At 38.7% G+C, this 22038-nt stretch overlaps 1 protein-coding gene across 20 annotated transcripts in view; it reads right to left on the bottom strand.

Moving 5' to 3' along the window:
* Positions 1-22038, bottom strand: part of epb41l3b (erythrocyte membrane protein band 4.1-like 3b) — a 75901-nt gene that overhangs the window by 31911 nt on the left and 21952 nt on the right. For 18 of the 20 annotated variants that reach the window (XM_038290873.1, XM_038290872.1, XM_038290878.1 and 15 more), the window contains exons 2-3: positions 5648-5823; positions 3341-3481 (exon numbers count right to left, since the gene is read on the bottom strand). In XM_038290873.1, the coding sequence (XP_038146801.1) occupies positions 3341-3481; positions 5648-5812 (306 nt within the window). In that variant the 5' untranslated portion in view covers positions 5813-5823. The remainder of the gene's footprint in view (positions 1-3340; positions 3482-5647; positions 5824-22038) is intronic. The other 2 variants (XM_038290880.1, XM_038290874.1) reach the window with 2 other exon arrangements.

Raw genomic sequence — 22038 nt, 5'->3', positions numbered from 1 at the left:
ATGACTGGTTTCATCTCAATAAACCTTTAGGTCATTGGACAAACAAGGTTTCAGCAACTTCACGCTCTTTTTTACCCATCAACACAAACTACCCATTTAGGACAAGAAGGTACATCAGAATGTAAAAATTCAATACCAAGATCTAAATAGCCTTTGAGATGTGGAGGATTTAAATGTACTCCTTTAAAATCCAATCGTCTGAGAAGTGCAGCTGGGGGAGCTTCAGCAGCTCCATGTCGAGGAAAATGATAGGAAACGATTAGCCTGCTCTGCTTCCCACAGGGACGGATTGAGCTGAACTGGAAAACTGTGTGTCATGCCTTGACATCTTGGAGCAGTTTCAGATGGAGATGGAGGTTTGGGAGGAGGAGGCCTCTCTGGCAATTATAGGAGTTTTCTGACCTTTGCTGTAACACTGAATGATACAGGATGAGATGATCTGCCTCAGCTCTGCTGAGGTTCTACTGAGCTGGGAGAGGACACAGTGGAAAAATATGTTTTTGCAAACAACTTAAAATACTTATATTGTATTAGCTTTCACTTTTCTCCTGCCAAGTCTTGACTTGGGGTGTTTTCTTCCTTTCCTCTCTGCAGACTTAGACTAAACATGCATTGGGTCATAGACAGCTGTTTAAATCTGGGCTCCTTAGCTTTCTTAGTTGCATATTTTAAGTCCCTATCACTATGTCCCCACAGCATGTCTCTGATGTTCAATCCATATTTTGTGCAGAAATCATTTTTTTTTTTTTTTTTGCAAGATGGTTCAAACTAACATTTTTATGTGACCGCCATCAAATGTAGTCTGAACGTCCCCGAAGTGTCCTGCTTGTGAAGAAGGAGAATGCAGACATCATACAGCAGCACGCTGTGTACAGAATGAATACCCGCATCTCTGTATCATTATGTTGTTGAGACATAGAAGGCGACGAGATCATGACCAGATATTGAGATCACAGAAAATTAAAAAAGACAGAGCAGAACTATTGACTACCGCGTTTTGTGAAGCAGTGATGCCTACTGCTGTAAGTCTGTGTGGATGTTTATCTGGAGCCAGGGCAACGATGGACAAGCTGAACAAAATGCAATATGATGATACAGACAGTGGATGCTATGAAAACTATTTGATACATAAGCTAGTATAGTACCACATATGGAAATGGCACAATTCTGATTTTTTTTCTGATTTATTGAGGGGTGGTTAAAAAAGAATGGAATTAGGTCCTTCAGGCTTCTATAAGGAATTCCACCCTAAACATTTCTTTAACGATCATTGTAATTTTGTTTTATTGTATAAAACACATAAATGATGGTTGCTCTTCCTCTGGGTTGTTCTCTCTGTGCCTTGGTGTGCTGTGAATTAAATAAGGGAGGAGATCTTGACCAAAAAGATCTGAATGTATAATAAATTCTCAATGGACAGGAGTTATTTTGTGATCTTTAGTCACTTAAACCAACATGCAGAGGTATTTAAGCTCAGAGGTCTACAGATAATTTCTTAGAGTTAAATACTGGTTTCTGATCTAATATCTTTACACTAAATTATCTGGCTTACAGCCAATATTTGCAGGATAAATATACAGCTGTTTTTATAAAAAATGAAGGATATTTAAAATCTGCTGAAAAAGACACATTTTTAATTTTCTCTTTGTTGCTATCTAAAATAAAATACTCTTATCGTCTTTATGAGAATCAGCAAATCAGATCTACCTTAAATACACTGCAAAACCACCTAATGCAAATTATTACAAAGATCTGAAACACAGATTCTATTTGAAGATTGAAAATTGAATAATAAACAATGCTTCCTGTATGCTGTGTTGGGAGTCTGCAACAAGTGCTCCTGAACTGAGCTCCTCAGCGCCACAATAAGAACAGTCAGCTAGCCCTGGCATCCTGACCCCTGCTGAGGAGGAATCTGCTTAATAAAAAGATTTGCAAAGGGGTTTTTGTGCTCCAGTACCGCCTGGACACATCTGAGAAATCTTTGAAAGAGCTCATAGGAAACCAACTTTAATAAAATGTCAAACAAAACTTCTATTAATTATTGATATAAAGAACAATTTTAAAGTATTTTTGTCTTAAGCCATGATTGAATCAAATTACATCTTTTAGTGCTCATTTTGTGGCATTTAAAACTTCTTATTTGGGAATGAGAAGATTATTTTTTTTATAAGATTCTCTTTAGAAGAGCATCTTTGATTTTCTGAACCTCCACTAAGATAAAAAAAAAAACACAGACTGCAGGAATTGTTTTATTATTGAATTGTCCTTAAATATAAAACTTCTAAAAAAAATAATAATAAATGTGTTGAAAAACAGGCTTATCTATAAAGATATTCAATTTCTAACAAATTTTTGGCAGTTAAGATTTAAAATGCTGTTTTAAATCCTTATTTATAGTTTTTGCATTTGCACAAAGGGTCCTAACTAAATTAACATCTCTGTTGGATAATGTCTTCCACCCCATACATGAAGCTGTTGCAGAACTGGAGAGCTCCTTCAGGGACAGACTGCTGCACCCTAAATGCACCAGGGAGCGTTTTCACAGATCCTTCCTCCCAGCAGCTGTAAGACTCTATAACCATCACTGTTCCCAACAACCTCAATAAGTTGTTACATTCATGCGGATTTTGTAGTTATTCTCCAGGTGCATATTGTTAAAAAACTTTACAGTACAGTATTTCATTTGTTTATTTCTCAACTCTTCACTATTACGTTATTCTTATACATTTTTACTAAGTTCCATATTTGTGTGACCATTTTTTTCTATTATCTTTTTGCTGCTGTAAACACCAACATTTCCCCATTTTGGGACAATAAAGGAATTTTCTATTCTATTCTATTCCATTTAGACAAACAGCCTTAAGTCTTTTATTGTGATAGCACTTTACAAACCAGGGTATAAATGAACTCATATAAATGGTAAAATTGTTTTAATATACTTATCGGCATTTATTTTCAGTATTAAATCACTGGAAATCTCTAAATGATAAGCTTATAACTTACAGACTGCAAGAGGGATAAAAGGCTATCCTTACCTGCTCTTGACTGAAATTAAATTCAACATGGCACCAAAGAGCAGAAAAAAAAAAATACTATGAATGTACATATTTCTGCATGGTACAGTAAATACAGAGCAGATATCCCGCACTTCATCAATAAAGCTAAATCAATGGAATAAATTCCCTATTTTCATTATTATTAGTGATCTGAAGGAGTTGAGCTAGAGATTTATTTACCAACCCGAGGAAAAATGAGAAAAAAACCGGATCATTTTAAAACCTTATGCAGCGATAAACCTGGTTCAAACGTTAGACCTCCGACAGCTGCTACGACCTACCTCTACGTTGACGGTGTAATCAGTGCCGTCCAGCAGAGTGATCTTACACTGCATCATCTTCACCTTCTTCACGCCCCTCAAAGGAGACTTGGACAGGCGACTGGTGGATGACCTGTGGGACTCCTGATCCTCCTCCTGCTCCTGACATGAAAAAGAAAAGAAAATATAAACTGTTTATTTGAATGTACTGATTGTTCCTCTCCTGGCCCAATGCTTCTGCATTTAGCTATGTCACCTTCCTGCAAAGCAGTCTTTGGGGGAGCTTTTGCTGCCAATAACTGTTTGCTCTTAGTGTTTCTTTCCCATAAAGTGTCCTGCAGCTACAGAGCTATGGTGTTTCTCCTTCATGTTCTCTCCCTCTGTTGTATCATCCAGGCAGATTCAGCAGATGGTTGGTGGAGGTCTCTTCTTCTTCCTCCAATTCAGCCATTCCTTTCTAGTACTTCCAGATTACTCTGCATTAAACTGACTATACTGTACTACAACTTCCTCTTATATCCTTAAGCTGCGAGATAAATTATAGCAATCGGATTGAAACAGTTATGAGACCACAGAAAAACTCAACTGATATAATTTCATAATTTTAATGTCCCAGACCGGTCGGCATGTGACTTATTTGTGAGAACTAATTACCATCCGTGTCACATTCCTGAGCTCATAAGTAATAACTGGGACCACGTCTGAATTTAATGAGGTCCCACAGAGAAGATCTTCAGATGTACTGCCATTTTTTTCCATCTTAAAAATAGAAAATCCACTTTTCCACTTGACTGAAAACAAAGCCCCTCTTGACTGAATCTATCCTTAAAAAACATGCCTCAGAGATAATTCTCTCTTTGCTTGAAATCACACTTTCCTTTCTCCCTTCACCCCTCAGGTTATATCAACCATATTGCTCTGAGTATTCAGTAAAACTCAGGTGGAGTCACTGTCTTCCCTGAGTCACACAGAAGCAGCCCACAGACAGAGGCAAATCACTCTGAGATGGCAAAAAAGTAAAAATAAGGTTTTTTTATTAGAATATATGAAAGTTTCAGAGTAATACCTAAGGGGACATTTTACTTGTGTACAGTTGCTTCCATGATAAATGAGAACAGGTGCTTCATATGTATGAAGACGCAGCAGGAAAACAGTTAGTGAAGCTAATTTCTGGGGCATATGTGACCTCAGCTGGAGCGACATTGGGAGAAGCAGACAGCGTGGTGTCAGGGTGCTGGGATCTTCATCGTGCCTGTGTCTGCCAGTTTACACAACAACAGCCGAGCATCATCCATCAGTGGCTTTTTAATGCAGCCCTTAGGATTGCAGATCAAACTAGTCTAAACCAGATTAATGAAGAGAAGGAAGCTACAAGAGAGAGGAAGTAAAACTAGTTCATTTTTTTCTCTGTTAAATATTTATGGAAAAAAAATGTAGCGCTAAGCTGACTTTGACAAACAGCATTCCTTTTAAATTGAAGACCTTTATGGAAAAAATTCAACTTATATAAGTACAACCATATTATTTAAAGAAAACAACCATTTTGCCACTCCTAAATACAATTTTTAGCATCTCTCACCCAAAGATATTTAGTGGTGGGAAACAGAATGACTGATGTATCTATAACTTTAGCTCCTTTAATAATCATTCAAAGGTCTCCAGCTTTGAAGGCATCAGTTTAAGATCCTATATGAAATTTACAGAAGAGCTCATTTTTGAAAGTTAAACTGTCACAGGATAACAGCCGTACAGAAAGGGTTTAGGGATCAAACTAAGCAAAAAGAAAGAAGACAGTTTCTGCAATTATTTTCTGAAGATTGTGATCAAATCCAAATGGTCATAGCGATTTTGAGCAAAAGGTCTACTTTCCAAATGGCTACTTCAGTGGCTCCCCGTTTGTGGGAAGAACACTTCTACGAACAGGGAGTAGCTGTGCCAATCTGCAGGAATCTTGGTTTTAAATAAATAGCATTTATATCCACATGTTGAAAGGTTGTACAATCTGTCAAAGACAATCCACACATGGAGCAGGAACTTAAGGGTAAGTTGCTTCCATTTGACTGAAGGGCTACAACAAAAGAGGAGGACACTGAAATCATGCTGTCACCTTCATTTCCATTTTCTACACAAAGAGCCGATTCATTCAGGAAGAGAATAAATGCTGTGAAATGTTTCCTTTCATTTAAATGAGTTAAAGTTATGCAGAGTAGGAAAATGTTAAATGATATATTATTCACTAATTGAAAGAAGAAAAAAACAAAACAACTGAATAATATTTATGTTTCTTGTCTTTGTTTTCAATCTTAGATATAACACACAGAGCCTGACCTGGTCTTTCCTGGTCGGGGTGCTGTGTCCCACTGCTGCTGGGAGCTGCTCCGGCTGTTTCTGGGGCGAGGCAGGGTCAGCCGCTGCTTTAGTTTTCCCCTTCTCTGCCTCCTTATTCGCTTGCGGCTGTTTGGCCTCAGAGTCTGCGCCTGATTCGGTTGTCATTGTAAATCACACTGCAGGGGAAAGGAAAGCAGGGTACAGGAGAAAAGTCTGAGTCAGTCCACTTTTTTAAACTTTTAACATGCAGAAAAAAAAAAAAAGATTAATGAAATGAAATTGAAGGAAATTATAATGTTCCATTCTAAAGGCCTGTGTGTAAGTCCACTCTGATACAAATACTGGGAAGTTGAATTCTTAAGGCAAACTAGAGAAACTCTTGAAGAGTTTATGGTAAATCCTGTAATTTGGTCTTTAAAACATAGCTTAAAAATACAGGTTTTCTTTCTTAAAGCTTTGATCTTTAAAGTTTATTGACTCCGCCAAGAAAGTTATGTGTTTAGGAGAGTTTTTGTGTGTGTCTGTCCGAGTATAGGATAATCTGAAAAGTTATCTGGGAATTTAATCCTATTTTTATTTTTATCTATTTTTATCTCTATCATGCAAAGGAACAATCCATTTAATTTGGGATAAGATTCAGATCATAATCTAGATACAGAATTGTTCAAAGATTCTCCAACATTGTGAGATAGGGATATCCGACCCACTGAACCATAGGGTGGCAGCAGTACGGTAAGTATTTACACTCTCAGCACGGAGGTATTTAACTCAAGACAAAAACACAAGAAAAGGGAATATTGATAGTTTGTTAGCAGGATTAATTGAAAACTTAGGAACAGGCTTTATGGACATCTTTTTTTACCAGAGGTGTGCCTCATACTAACAATCAATTTAAATGTGGTGATGATCCAGATTGCATGCAAGGTTTAGCTATAGGTGTTAGCCACAATTTGGGAAAAGTACTTTTCCCAAATTGTGAAAATTAAGTTAGAATGCTACAATTAGCATGTTGCCATCAATAGCAAACATTGTCCATTTTTACACATTTAATCATAGAGGGTTTTAACCCTCTATGATTAACAACTTAAAGGAGAAGTTCGGTTTTTTACACTTTAAGCCCATTTTCTGTAGTGTCCAGAATGAAATCGAATGATCGACACCAAAAGTTTGACAATTGCTCCTGTCTCTGCTTTTTGGCTCATTTAGAATCAACCCCTGGCTGCTTCATAATGGCTGCCATAGTGCATGTCCGATAATGTCCTTAAAACAACCTTAAACGTTCTTTTTTTAAAATATGCTACTCACCGGGTCGTCAGCGCTGTTCAATGACGTTCCAAAAAAAGTTTCGTGAAGAAAAAACGTTCCTGTAGTGTTTTATTTAGCATTTTGTAAATCCCATTGAGTTCTGTAGGAATAGTCAATATTCCGCTGCCACCGGAAACCGAAATTGGGCCTGTTTACACTTAGTTGTAGTCTTTTCGCTTCACTCTGTGTACTCCGACGTCGAGGTGCTAACGTCTCTGTTAAACACTTTAAAAAACTCTGAAAATGGAATACGAAAGGTGGATTCTTGATTCTCGACGTCGGAGTACACAGAGTGAAGCGAAAAGACTACAACTGTGTAAACAGGCCCCATTTCCGTTTCCGGTGGCAGGGGAATATTGACTATTCCAACAGAACTCAATGGGATTTACAAAATGCTAAATAAAACACTACAGGAACGTTTTTTCTTCACGAAACTTTTTTTGGAACGTCATTGAACAGCGCTGACGACCCGGTGAGTAGCATATTTTAAAAAAAGAACGTTTAAGGTTGTTTTAAGGACATTATCGGACATGCACTATGGCAGCCATTATGAAGCAGCCAGGGGTTGATTCTAAATGAGCCAAAAAGCAGAGACAGGAGCAATTGTCAAACTTTTGGTGTCGATCATTCGATTTCATTCTGGACACTACAGAAAATGGGCTTAAAGTGTAAAAAACCGAACTTCTCCTTTAAAAGCTATAGCAGTAACCGTGTTGGAGGCAACGTGTTAAAGAAGTAACACATTACCATCATATGTTACGGTCAGGCAGTAACAGTGTAATATATGTTTAACAACGTTTTCCAAGTGGCTAATTTGCACTAACTAATGTTAATATAAATGTTGAAATAGTATAAACCACGGTCAAGTTTAATTTAATGGAAATGTGAATTTTTTGTGAAGCCTTGTGTGGATCCTTTTTTTCAGGAGCTAATAAATGAGGCATAGCTTGTATCATGCCCTGTGATGGTTTTTTGTTTAATTATTCTATATCATTACAGTTTTGTGATTCAGCTTTTCATGACAAAAATTATTGTGCACCTTGTTTTCATCATGCCTTGTTCTAAATGTCTTTACAAATATGGCAATATTGGGAAGAACTGTTTTACTTTCCAACAAAGATAACTTGTAATATGAAATATATTACATTTGGAAATAACTAGTAACACTAATTGCTATGCTTAATACAACACAGATGATAATATCAGCTATTATAAGTAGTTAAAGATAAGATGCATCTTTGGCTTATTAATGACGTCATTATTTCAAATCTGAAAAGACAAATAAACACATGAAAGCTTTATGGATGCGAGTCCTGCCTCTGTTTTTCGGCAGAATTTTAGCCCACAGGAATCCAAAGCATTTAAGCAGCAGTGCGTCTCGTCTTTCGTAGTTTAACCTTTTTTCTTCTTTTTTTTTTTCAGCCACCAGAAACACAACAGGCACGAGGGCCTCAGACTGGGTGAAGAAAAAAAATAATGACTGGTTTTCAAGAAGAGTAGACAGATCCCAGTTAGCTACTGAGCAGAGGGAGGGGTGTGTTTTTGTATGGATGTGTGTTGCTTCCCAATCCGTCTGAGATGTGGTTGGTAGTACAAATGCCTGTCATTCTGCAGCTGGCCTGTTTCTGCCTCAGCTCTATTTATAGGGACGTGTTTTTAGCGTCGGGGTGGGAGGATCTCTGACTTCAAGCAGTCAACAACAATTTGATGTGAGGTGATCCCAGAAAATGTCGACATGCTGACTAAAAAAAGAAAAGGAATTGCTGCATCTCTGAGTGGGGCTTTGCATTAACAGGTGCATTGAAGTGTCAAATGATAGACAACCACATCACATCATTTTAAACAGCTTCAAACTATTATATCATTATGCTGCATATGTTTTGCTCCATCTAAATTATTAGATGTTCCTAGATAAGGGATTATTTTTAAAGCCCAAAACAAAACAGATCTTCCCTAATGAGCTACTTGCTTGAATCCCACTGAAATTAATTAAAACAAAGATTACAAATAGTCTGGAATCAAGAAGCAAAAACAACTTGAGTGCAGGAAGCTAATAAATGCTGACTCAGAGCAGCAAACACAACTGGAGTCTGGAGTGAAGTCAGTAGCACAAGTTTTAAAGTCCAAGGTTCAGAGAAAGCAACATGCTGATCCGGCTCTTTTCAAGCTCTGATGCTATAAAAAACGGACAAAGATTACTGAATCCAGACTCCAAGCGCGTCTCAAATCAATGTGAATAAATCAATGAGCCAAAAAACCCACATTCCAAACCTGACTTTCAAAAAACACTAAACAAAAACCTGTTTTCCAATAGAGACCTGAGGCCAGCACTGAGCTGAACTCATGAACAATCTGCAGCCATAACCTCTGCTGTGTCTTTGTCGTGTGATGTGGGGCGGACTTAGGAACCAGCTGACAGAGGATGGCTGCACAGGCGACCTTTGCATCCATTAACCCCAAGAAACAGGAACTATGGAGGGAGGGGGGTAGAGGAGAGGAGCATCTTAGCACCATAGAAATTGAGCAAGAATACGCTCGGTCACTGACAGGCACTCTTCACAGAGCCACACAACAGCTCCAACACTAGTCCTGTGTGTTGCTCCTCACCATGGCACTGGCACATACATTGTACATTCAAGAACTGCATTCACTTATTATTTAAAGTCTTAGATTACAGACGATTGTGAGCATACAGCTGTGTTTAAGATTAAATACAGACAAAGGTGTAAGTCTAATGAATGCTTGAAAAGAAGTATAACATTGAAATGTACTGAATATTTTTTCAGGTCTGCATCCATCTCTAGAGACATAAGAATTAATGCTCAGTGAAACACCAACTTAGATATAGAACCATTTTCTTTGGGATAAAGAGACTACTTGTAAAAGAAGAAACAGCATTTTCATTAAGGTTTCACTTTCTTGCTTTGAATCTGTCCCATTTTTCAGCATTAAAGCTTTTTATCCAGGTTTGTGTAAATTTGTTTCTGTGCATCGACCATGTCTGCATGTGTTTAGCTTTTTGTTTAATACCTATCTGACTGGTCTACCTTTATTAGCCAGTTTTGGCCAGCCTCACAATTAATGAGTGTCTGGTTGACTAAATGACTGTAAGGTATCTCAGTCCAGTGGGTTGATCTCATTCCTCCACCTCCATGCTAAACATATTACAGCAGCAGATCACGCTAATGTTATATTAAAGATACGATGGACGATTTTTCCAGAAACGCAAGTAAAAAATGCTAAAATAACCATCTTACATGCCCTTCCACTCAGGTTGAACACTGACAAGTGTGTTTATAGTCTGTCCAAATCACTTGAAGGATGCATAAATACTAGAACTGTGCATGCATGTGCACACAATTGCTTTAGGTGAGTCATGACAAAAAGACTGACGAGGGAGAAGAAATAGAAAAGATGAATCCCTTGGAACTTGAAGCTGAAACATAATTTCATGCCTTTAGGGCTTCAGCTATTTATAGAGTAAATGGCACAAATTTGGGGGGGGCAATAACTTGTATATAGTGCATAAATCCCATCTACATTGCTGTAGCGTTAGCTTAGCATGCAGTGTCAATGCATTGACACATTCTGAGAAAACTGCTTGGTCTAATGTAGGGGTGTAAATAATAATCGTTTTGTATCGATGCATCGATCCAAAAGCCGACGATCCGATGCATCGACACGTCCGCAAGATAATCGATTCGTGTTTTTTTTTCCTCCGGTCTATTTTTATCCATTTGCTCCTGGGCGTAATTCTCCTCCCGTGCTGCGGTGCCGCTAAACCTATTTTGCCCTCCTACCGCGCTTCCTGGTTATACTCTTACAGCAGTGTGTTGCAGTAAGCTTCACACAGACATTTTTAAATTATGCTCAATATTGAAGCGTGGTCTGAGCTACACACTGTGGGTCTAGATACGGCCGAGGCAGTGAGGAAGTGGGGACGAGTTTAGTACGACGGCGGAGGGACATGAGGGCCAAAAAGAGCGGAGATTCAGCTGGAAAAAGGGTCCCAGCGTTCTCACGCACCTCGCTCTTCTAGCGGGTCAAACTTCACGAGTTGTTTTCCGCAATTTCGGTCATAAAAACAAAACAAGCCGGCCTCCTGTCTGGTGCACTGTTTGTGGTCAGCTACAATCTGGGAGAGGTCTCTCAAGGGGGCGGTGACGTCGACACTCTGGAGCCTTCTTCTTCTTCTTCTTTTTTTTAATGGCGGTTGGCAAACAACTTATAGCATTACCGCCACCTTCCAGAATGGAGTATGGACCAGACAAATTATTATATTCTCCCTAAAATACCCGTTCTTCTTAGAAAATTAAAAATACTACCAAAAACTACATCCCCAGATGACCTTTGAAACAATTCCCTTAAATCTAGTTTATGTTTATTCCTGTCTAACTCTCTATGCAACATCTCTCTTTCCTGAGTATATTTATTACATTCTAAAAAAATATGTTGGACAGTTTCTCTGGAGCCGAGGTATTGCATTGAACTCATTACACTGATATTGTGCAGTATTTTTGCAGTATTTTTTGATGCAACTTTTCTACTTCTGTTATTTGCTGTTGTTTCTAAAGAAAATGCATAAGGATATTACAGCTTTCATTGATTTATTTCAAACTTGAAACTTTGTTTAGCCTGTAAGGTGTAAAAATAATAATAATAAAAAATAAATAAATAACCGATTAATCGATTAATCGAATCGTGGTGTATTCCTTGAGTATCGAAAATAATCGAATCGTTGGGTCAGGAAATCGATACTGAATCGAATCGCCATGATGGATGTGATTTAAACCCCTAGTCTAATGCTACGTTCACACTGCATGCGATTTCAGCAAAAAGGCGTCTGCTGCTTCATTTTTGATGCTTGAACACATTAAGGTCCGCCGCACCTCAAGATCATCTTTGATGCTCCAAAAGCACGTCCAGTAAATTTTAATCAGATGCAACAAATGCTTCTGTTGCTCCTGTGTTCAATGGCAGGGAGTAATTTTGATAGATCTACTGTAATAAGTGGCTAAAAATTAGTTTTATGATTTCTTTGTGAAAAAGTTTTGTGGTGAAAAAGTTCACCTCAAAACATCATCTGTGCAGCCAGCTCACCAAGATTACGATACTGCCTTAAAATATTTTTTATGGACTTCCGGCTGAATGGCGGTGGAGTAGGTTGTGTCTTGGCGTGCTCCTGCGGGGTTAGCTGTTTTTTGTTCGATTATTACCTGGCACTTTTTCTCGACTTCGACTTCAAGCGAAACGTAACCTATACAGTGAACACCATTTTTCTTTTTTGGATACTAAAATGCCACCGAAGCCTGTTAAAGGAGGAAATTATATTCAGTCCCACCTGCGGCCGGGTCCTCGTGGTGAGTCCTCGACCTGTGCTGAGTCGTCTCCCGGGCCGGGGGCAGCGGCTTGTCCCGCTCCAATTAGTGATACCAGTAGTCTTAAACAGGAGCTGCTTGCGGCTCTCCGGGAGGACTTTACCGCTATACTTAAAGCAGAGTTTCATGCTGTTCTTGGTGAAAGTTTTTCCTCGATTAAATCCGAGCTGCTATCCTTCAAGAAGGAACTGTCCTCTGGCCTCACTGCGGTGCAGGAGAGTTTTACTGGGCTAAACGTAACGGTTGCTGAGATGGAGAAATCCCTATCCACCTGCACTGATGACATCGTTAGCCTCCGGAAGACAGTAGACAGCCTTACTAAAACTGTGGCACAGTTGGAGGATAAATGTGATGACTTGGAATCCCGGTCCCGGCGTCAGAACATCCGCATCATTGGAGTCCCGGAGGATGACCCTTTGTCGGCCTCGACGGTTGCGGTCTCTCGGTTGCTGAAGGAAGCTTTCGGTTTTGCGGAGGAACCGCTGGTAGACCGCGCTCACCCTATCCCGATTCCCAAACCCAAGGCAGGTGAACGCCCTCGCCCCATCGTAGCTAAGCTACATTACTACACTGACTGTGTGAAAATCCTGTCGAAGGCAAGGGAGCTGCAGCGGATCAAGATGAACGGTATGACTATCTTCGTTTTCCCTGATTATACTGTCAGGACGGCCCGAGCACGAGCGGCCTTTACAGACTGCCGTCGCCGGCTCCGTGGCATTGAGGGGGTCCGGTTCGGCTTGCTTCATCCGGCCCGGTTGCGGATTACCCACGGTGGAACTACGCGAGTTTTCACCTCTCCGGAGGAGGCCAATATCTACATCGGGTCTATTACCAAATGAGAACTATAATTACAAAGATTTGTTTCACATTCTGGGGACCTTGTTTGGTTTGGTTAAGTAATATTTTCACATTAAGGAGAAATGGGAAGTAGGAGAGGAAAAACAGAAAAAAAAAAAAAAGTGAGAAAGAAAAAACGGACTGTTTCAAAATGGTTGCAGTTTACTTGTGTGTTTCAAATATTGGATGTTTTCTGTGGGTGTTGTTGATTTCCTAGAAGAGTGCATATTGAATATTAAAAAAAAAAATTTTCTCTATTCTGCTGATCCTGCAGGACTCGCCTTGTATCACAGGGAGTTTTTTTTGTTGTTGTTGTTGCGCTGTTCGGCTGTAAGAATAAGTTTTCTAGTGGCTCCTGTTGGAGTCTGCACGGTCCCTTCATTTGGGGAAGGGCAGAGTGCAAGCAAGGGGTGGGGGAAAATGTCTTTTTTTTTTTTTTTTTTTTTTTTTTTTGTTCCTTCTTGGGGATGGAGGGGGTGGCAATATTTTTCAACTTCTGTTATAAACAACTGGTCACATGTCCGTTGATTTGAAAGCTTCTTCAGCTCCTGTTAGATTCCTGAGTTGGAATGTCAAAGGTCTTAATAGTCCAGTGAAGAGATCTAAAATAAACTCTCATCTGAAGCGCCTAGACCCTGATATAGTATTTTTACAGGAAACACATCTGCAGAATGGACATTGGTCCAAGCTCAAATATTCATGGGTCGGGGAGATTTACCACTCGGGCTTAGACTCTAAAGCTAGAGGAGTAGCCATATTATTCAATAAGAGGGTTCATTTCACAGCATCAAAAGTAGTGCAAGACACGAACGGCAGATTTCTTATAATTGCAGGTACTCTGTTCCATACCCCTGTCTTATTAGTGAACATTTATGCACCAAACTTTGATAATCCTGATTTTATAAATAATCTATTTAGCACATTTCCTTTTCTTGACTCTCACTTGTTGATTTTAGCTGGGGACTTAAACTGTGTAATGAACCCAGTATTAGATCGCTCTTCATCTCGACCCTTTACGCAGTCAAATATGTCTAAATCTATTTCGGATTTTATGACTCAAAATGGATATGTAGATCCATGGAGGGCACGTAACCCATTAACAAAGACGTATTCTTTTTTCTCTCAGGTACACTAGTCCTATTCCCGTATAGATTATTTTTTTATTGATGGCTCTTTAATGCACAGAGTCACATCTTCTGAATACCATCCGATTATTATCTCTGATCATTCCCCTTTAAGCCTTGATATAAGCTTCATGAATAAACCCCGTTCTTGCCCTTGTTGGAGATTTAATAGTCTCTTGTTATCAGATGAAACTTTCAATAAATTTATTCTATCAACAATTGATGATTTCCTTACGTTTAACAAAAGCGACACAGTTTCTTTCTCATTATTATGGGAAACATTAAAAGCCTATCTTCGGGGTCAGATTATCTCTTTTTCAGCTAATGTTACTAAAAATAGACATGCTAAGATATCAGAAATATCATCAAAAATTCAGAAAATCGACAAGCAAAATGCCACTAATCCGTCACTCGCTTTACTGAAGCAACGACTGGATCTTCAAACTGAACTTGATCTCCTAACAACTTCTGATGCGGAGCGTCTCTTGATTCGATCTCGAGCCTCTTTTTATGAGCATGGAGAAAAACCAAGTAGGCTCCTGGCGCATCAACTGAAACGAAAAGCTAGCTCTTGCACAATATCACAAATCAAAGATCAATTAGGCAATCTCGTTTCCGATCCTGTTTCTATCAGTGATATTTTTAAGAAATTTTATTGTAATCTGTATAAATCTGAACTACAATCCGGTTCAGATGAGTTATTTGCCTTTCTTCAGAATATTGACATCCCTAGGATAAATAAATTGGTTTCTGACCAACTTGATGCGCCCATTACATTGGAAGAAATTTTTACATCAATCAATAATATGCAGAGTGGTAAGGCCCCCGGCTCGGACGGATTTCCTGCCGAATTTTATAAGAAATTCAAAGATAAGATGGCCCCCCTTCTTCTCGAGGTCTATAATGAGTCGTTAGGGCGTGGCCTGTTGCCCCCCACCTTGGCTCAGGCTTCAATCTCTCTCCTGTTGAAGAAGGATAAAGATCCCACTGCTTGCGAATCTTATAGGCCCCTGTCGCTCTTAAATGTGGATTTTAAGATTTTAGCTAAAATACTTGCTACTCGGCTTGAGAAGGTGCTTCCTCAGATTATTTCACATGAACAGAATGGATTCATCAAAGGTCGTCATTTGTTCTTTAATATTCGTACAGTATTGAATGCAATTTTTTCAGTTCATTCCCCCACGTCTCCGGAGGTGATCATTTCTCTCGACGCCGAGAAAGCCTTTGATCGAGTGGAATGGGAGTACCTGTTTGCCGTTCTTGATAGGTTTGGTTTTGGTGGGAGGTTTTTGGCCTGGATCAAACTACTATATTCATCTCCTCAAGCTTGTATTTTCACTAACTCCGTCCAATCTGACTATTTTCCGTTGGGACGTGGTACTAGACAGGGTTGTCCTCTTTCTCCTCTCTTGTTTGCGTTAGCCATTGAACCTCTTTCTGCTGCGCTAAGATCCCTTTCTTCTTTTCATGGAATTATTCGCTCTGGTGTTGAACTTAAGCTCTCCTTATATGCAGACGACCTTCTCTTATATGTTTCGGATCCCTTACACAGTCTTCCTCCAATCTTGGATTTTCTTGAAAAGTTTGGATCTTTCTCTGGCTACAAAATAAATTTGCTTAAAAGTGAATGCTACCCAGTAAATTCATTGGCTTTGGAACTTGGGCAATCTGACATTCCTTTTAGACTCAGCCATTCAGGGTTTAGGTACTTGGAAATTAATATTACTCGTACTCTGCCTTCAATGTTTTCTCAGAATTTTGCCCCCCTAGTCTCTCAAATCGCATCAGATTTTCGGAGATGGAACTCTCTCCCTCTTTCACTAATTGGCAGAATTAATGTTATTAAAATGAATGTTCTACCTAGATTTCTTTTTTTATTTCAATGTATCCATTTATTCTTGCCTAAACATTTCTTCAAGTCCCTGGATCGGATGGTTTCTTCATTTTTATGGAACAATAAGGCCCCCAGATTGAGGCTTTCTCTATTGCAACAGTTCACAACAAGTGGTGGTCTTTCCTTACCCAATTTTGTAATGTATTACTGGTCTTCACATATTCATAAATTGATTTATTGGCTAAATTCCCCCAATCTGTTCTGGTGTAAACTTGAAATTCAATCGATATCTACATCTTTTTCACTTGCCTCTATTATCTATTCATCATTACCAATTAAACTTCCCTCTGTTTCTAAAAATCCTATAGTGCTCTCTACGCTGAGGATCTGGTCACAATTTAGGTCCCATTTTAAATTTACGTCTCCCTCTAATAAAATGCCGTTATTAAAAAATCCTATATTTTCTCCTGCGACTACTAATGTTGGCTATAGAGTTTGGCATGAGAGAGGCATCTGTACAATGAGAGATCTCTACAAAGATGGTCTATTTCTTAGTTTTACGGAGTTGTCCTCAAAATTTAATCTACCTACTTCTCATCTGTTTCTCTATTTCCAAATTAGACATTGTGTTTCTTCGCTGTTCCCGAATTTTCCAATTCTTCCTGTTGACCCATTATGGGTCGACCTACTAGTTCTGAAACCCAATCTGAAATCTCCCCTTTCTAATATATATGGAAAACTTATGGGAATTGACCCCGACTCATCGGGTAAATCCAGAACTCTTTGGGAACATGAATTGGGTGTTGAACTGTCCGATTCATGGTGGGATAAAGTTATTCTCAGTATACGCCAAAGCACACCATGTACCAGGTTACAGCTTGTACAGTTTAAAGTGATAAACAGAGTCCACTTTTCAAAATACCGTCTTTCTAAAATTTTTCCTTCGATTTTGGACCAGTGTGACCGGTGCCGGACCTCTCCCTGCAACTTAAGTCATATGTTTTTCTTTTGCCCAAGTTTACAAAAATTTTGGGACTATGTCTTTTCCACACTCTCAGGGGTTTTTGGAATCCAGATCCGAAGCGACCCACTAATTGCCATTTTTGGAGTTCCAGGGACCTCAATTAATCTGTCGCCCCTGCAGGGGGAGGTCTTGGCTTTTTGTTCTCTCCTTGCCAGGCGATGCATTTTACTCTGCTGGAAGTCTCCTATACCTCCATCTACTTCTCAGTGGCTTAATACTGTTAGATCATGCTTAAAGATGGAAAAGATTCTATTAACAGTAAAAGGTAATTCAGCCAAATTTACTCACAAGTGGGCACCTCTTATGACATACATAAAATCTCTGCCCTTATAATGTATAGATAGATATGATTGACCCTTCATGTCATGTGACTTAAATTTACACATTAATTGAGTGAAGAGTTGTTGCCTTTTAGCTTCTCAATGCCATCCAACCCCTGCTCCATCCCATCATTATTATTTTTTTTTTTTTTGGTTGTTAATGTATCCCCTTTTTTCTTTTCTTTTTTAATGTAATTATACTTATTTGGTCCTGTTTTTGTTATGTTTATACAGGGATTTAAGTTCGCTATGGGGAAAGGGAAGGGAAGAGGGAATGTGGGGGGAGGAGAAGGAAGGAAGGAAGAGGGAAGGGGGGGGAAGGGGGAAAAAAAAAAAAAACTGTAAAAAAGAAATCAAAAAATTGGAGAAGTCATGTAAGCTTTGTACAATGTAACATCAATATATGTATGATCTCCTGATGAGCAAATAAATGATACACAGTTAATAAAAAAAAAAAAAAAATATATATATATATATATATATATATATATATATATATATATATATATATATATATATATATATATATATATATATATATATATATATATATATATATATATATATATATATATATATATATATATATATATTTTTTTTTTTTTTTATGCGGTTGGAGCCCCTCGGATCCCTACACACCGGCGGTCCGCTGTCGTTGGAAATCCAGCAGAAGCTACCTAAGGCCCGGTCGACTCTATTTTTCTTTTTCTTTCCTCTACTGTTTATGGTGGCTGGAAGTAGATGATAGCATTCTTCAGACGTTCAGTACAAACTGCAGGCACCAGAATAATAAAAGCGAACATATTTTGCAGGCAGGTTTCAACATTTGAAGATAATTTAGGCGACAATAACCAGTTTCAGTGGAGGGATCACAGCGCTCTGCATCAGCAGTGCTGTGTCTGTCTCCCTGCGAGCTTGCAGAGTAGCTTCACTGATTCATTAATGTTGCATGTCAAGGAGCAAAAATTAACTTTTTCCAACTCCAGTGGCTGCTGCTTGTGCAGCGCGTCAAGCGCCTCAGAAGCTCATGAGCTGCTGCTTCGGCTGCTCAGATGTGTCACGATGTGCTGCTCCTGCTACTCAAGACGCACTGCAGGACCTTTTTGATCCGCGTCAACCATAGACTTTGCATGTAAACCTGCTGCTTCTGCTGCTCAAAGCGTGTGCGGTGTGAACGTAGCATAACAAAGTAAATCGCCACTATGTAAGAGGATTCTTATGGACCTAATGATTAGTCACTTTAGATTTTAGGTGTTTTTTAATCATCTATGAATCAAAAATTTGCATGACGAGCATCAACTTTATTCTAATAATACAGAATTCCCCCACTCTGGACAAAAAGTGTATTTTTACTGTATTTCAACCATTTTTCCGGAGCACAATAGAAGATGGCCGGTTTTAGAGCTTGTATAATGAGGAAAAGTTATTCACTTAGTAGATTAGTTGATGTTTGGTTTGTTTTAGTTTTTTTAGCAAAGATAATTTTGTTAACCATGTCCACTTTGGTCCAAAGGAAAATATTTTCTTGGTGTTGTGACTTGCTCTGAATACAAGGTGTGACACCATGTTCTTCTCAGAGAGGTTTTACACTGAGGCAATCAAAACACACATTCTATATTTCAATAATAAGCACTACATTGTCAGACTTCTCTCCAAACAGGAAGAGCAAGAAAAGGCAGAATACGGATTGAAGGATTATCTTTACATAAGAGGTTAGACACAAATCCAGCTGAAGGACCAGTCAAGCAAATATGTCAATTTTTTTAGCATAAAACTGTGAAACCTTTACCACAAATGTTTAAAAATTGTGTTGACCATCTAAAAGCTTATATCACATTAGTGTCTATTATAATATTTTAAAATAATGCTGATAGCTTTAAATTTTAGTAGGCTACAATGTTGACAACTTGCATCTACACAGAAATGGTATACTTTAGATATTCAATTGCTTTGAGTCGATGTAGCTAAGATGATTTTACAAGATAGAAGCAAAGAAAGGCAGAAATCAACTCCTCTGACATTCATCTAAATTAAGAGAGGAGTAAAATCAGACTAACTCGTACCGACTGCGGCCAGCTGTCTGCCACGGACACCGCATTAGCTGGACATCCTATTCATGTCCTTACAGAGGCTGATCAGGATGAAGCTTCATTACATAATTGGTCACTGACTCTAAATGTGCCGTCCATGCATGTAAACCTCCATTTTAAGCTCCACTTGTGATTGTTCTGCACACTGCTGGAAAGTGGCCACGTGGCTGTCGACTTGCACATGTTCATGTGAGGACGAGGGGTCTGCCATCTGTGCTGGCTGCCATTAGCCAGACTAAATCACAGCTGGGTCTGTCTCTGCCTATCCCTTCACCCAAACCATGCCTGCCGAGGGGCTTATGAGACTTACGTTGAAGGCAATACTTGTCTCTTTTTTTTTTCACGCTAAGACCTGTCCCGCACAGGCTTCACGTCCATGTCATGTTGAGACCCCCCCCCCCCCTCCAGGACAGCTGCTGCATGCAAACTGGCTGCTGTAACAGGAAACCATGTGGCTGTGTTGGACACTCAAAAATGACAAACGCTACGCGGACGCAGAGGCCAAGGGTCTAGGAATGCCTCTTCATTTATGAAATCGGTGTGACTATTTATTTTAGTTAGACTAAAGTGTATAATATAAATTAGGGCTGAAATGAATTAATCAGAATAATTGTGATTAACTGATTATAAAATAATCGTCAGCTAATTTAGTAATTGATTACTCACTAACTGGAGTATAGAGACTGTAAAATATGTTTTAAGCTGACAGAGCAACGCACTTAGAGCAGTAACTAACTGTAAAAATATATATATATTTTGCATTTAAGATAAAAATACAATTTTTTGTCTGTCAATATGCTTTATCCAGAACTCCTCACGTGGAAAAGTTTTAGTTTCACCTGGTTTTAATTTCATAAAAAAATCTTCTTTAAAGCTACAGTGTGTAATTTTCAGCGACATCTAATGTCCAGAGTGCAGACCGCAGCAACATGAACATCTCCCCCCCACCGCTTCTCCCCCCCAACAGTACGGCGAGCGTTACGGGACAAAATGTCTTCCACGACGTCTGCATCACCTGCCTTCTCAAGTGATGAGGTTTCTTTGCATAGATAATTTTACAGATAGTATTTCATTAGTCTGTGTGTTCAGTACCGTCTCAGTTCATCTCTCTCAACTTGCCGTAGTTACTTTCGAGCGTAATGGGCGATCTCGCAATCGCTAGTTTGTTGGCTCTGCGCTCAGCTCAGAGGAGACCGTGCTTTTTCTGTGGCAGCTCCTAAGCTGTGGAACGATCTGCCTCTGAGCATAAGACAGGCCTCTTCTCTTACTGCTTTTAAGTCCCTTCTTAAGACTCATCTTTTTTCCTTGGCTTTTGACACAATTTGAGACGTTTTACTTTGTTTTATTCTTTTTGTATACTAATATGTATTTTACACTCGTTTTTTTCTCTATTTTATAATTTTATTGTGTTTTATGATTGTGTACAGCACTTTGGTCCTGTTCGGTGTATAAAGTGCTTCATAAATAAAGTTGGTATGGTATGGTATGGTATGCGCTGCTGTAGCGCAAAGATGTCTGCCTCCATGGCTGCGAGACCCGCTCCTATGTAATTATAAATAACGAATTCTAAGGCAACGCAAATATTAAGGTTAAGAGGCTGAGCTCGTAGATGATGATAAATAACATAGTTATGTATATATTACATTTCTGACTGTATATCCCTGTAATTATTACACACTGTAGCTTTAAGGAACTTTACACTATTTGATTAATCGATTTGATAAATAATAATTAGTTACAGCCCTAATATGAACAAATATTATCTAAATGTTTTATCACTAGAGGATTTAGAGGGTGAGCACAATAACATGAAATATTAAGTTTTAATAAATAAAAAACACTGGCAACATTTACAGTCCCAGAACTTGAAAAACATTTAACAAAAGTCTTAAGAATGAATTCAGAAAAGTTCTAAAAAGATGAAAGCATGCGTCTTCACTAAGGCCCAGTTTTCCCATTTCTGCTGACACATTTACGTGACAATGTTTTTTTTGCACATTTCCCAAATCAGGTGCTTAACACATGGAGAAAAAAGTAAAACGGAAAAAACAAAGTTGTAGTGGTTTCTCCAAATATAAATTGAAAAATGTTGACTAGAAATATCTAGAAGCCATTTCTGCAGTAGTCTACCAATGGGCCTATTAATAAGGAACCAGAAAAAAAAAACTGGCTGGTTAATGGTTAAATGAAGGGATGAGCAGCTTGACAGATGGATGGACAGACTGATAGATTAATGGACAGACAGCTGGATAAGACTTTAAGGGAATCGAATAAAAAGAGAATTTCTGGAACTATTAATATTTTTCTCAGGTATTTTGACACCTTCCTGCTGTGCGGCAGGCCTGCAAACAGGACAGTAGTCAGAAAAGCATACAGGTATATAAAACATTGTTGAGTACACATAAAATACACTGTATTAAGATTTGATCTATTTTCTAGATGTCAAAGTACTGAGATAATTTGTAAGAGATTTTCTTTT

The sequence above is a fragment of the Cyprinodon tularosa genome, unplaced genomic scaffold (genome assembly GCF_016077235.1).
Source record: "Cyprinodon tularosa strain WSP-4 unplaced genomic scaffold, ASM1607723v1 ctg29, whole genome shotgun sequence".
Classification (NCBI taxonomy): domain Eukaryota; kingdom Metazoa; phylum Chordata; class Actinopteri; order Cyprinodontiformes; family Cyprinodontidae; genus Cyprinodon; species Cyprinodon tularosa.
This window is presented reverse-complemented; position numbering and strand designations above follow the sequence as displayed.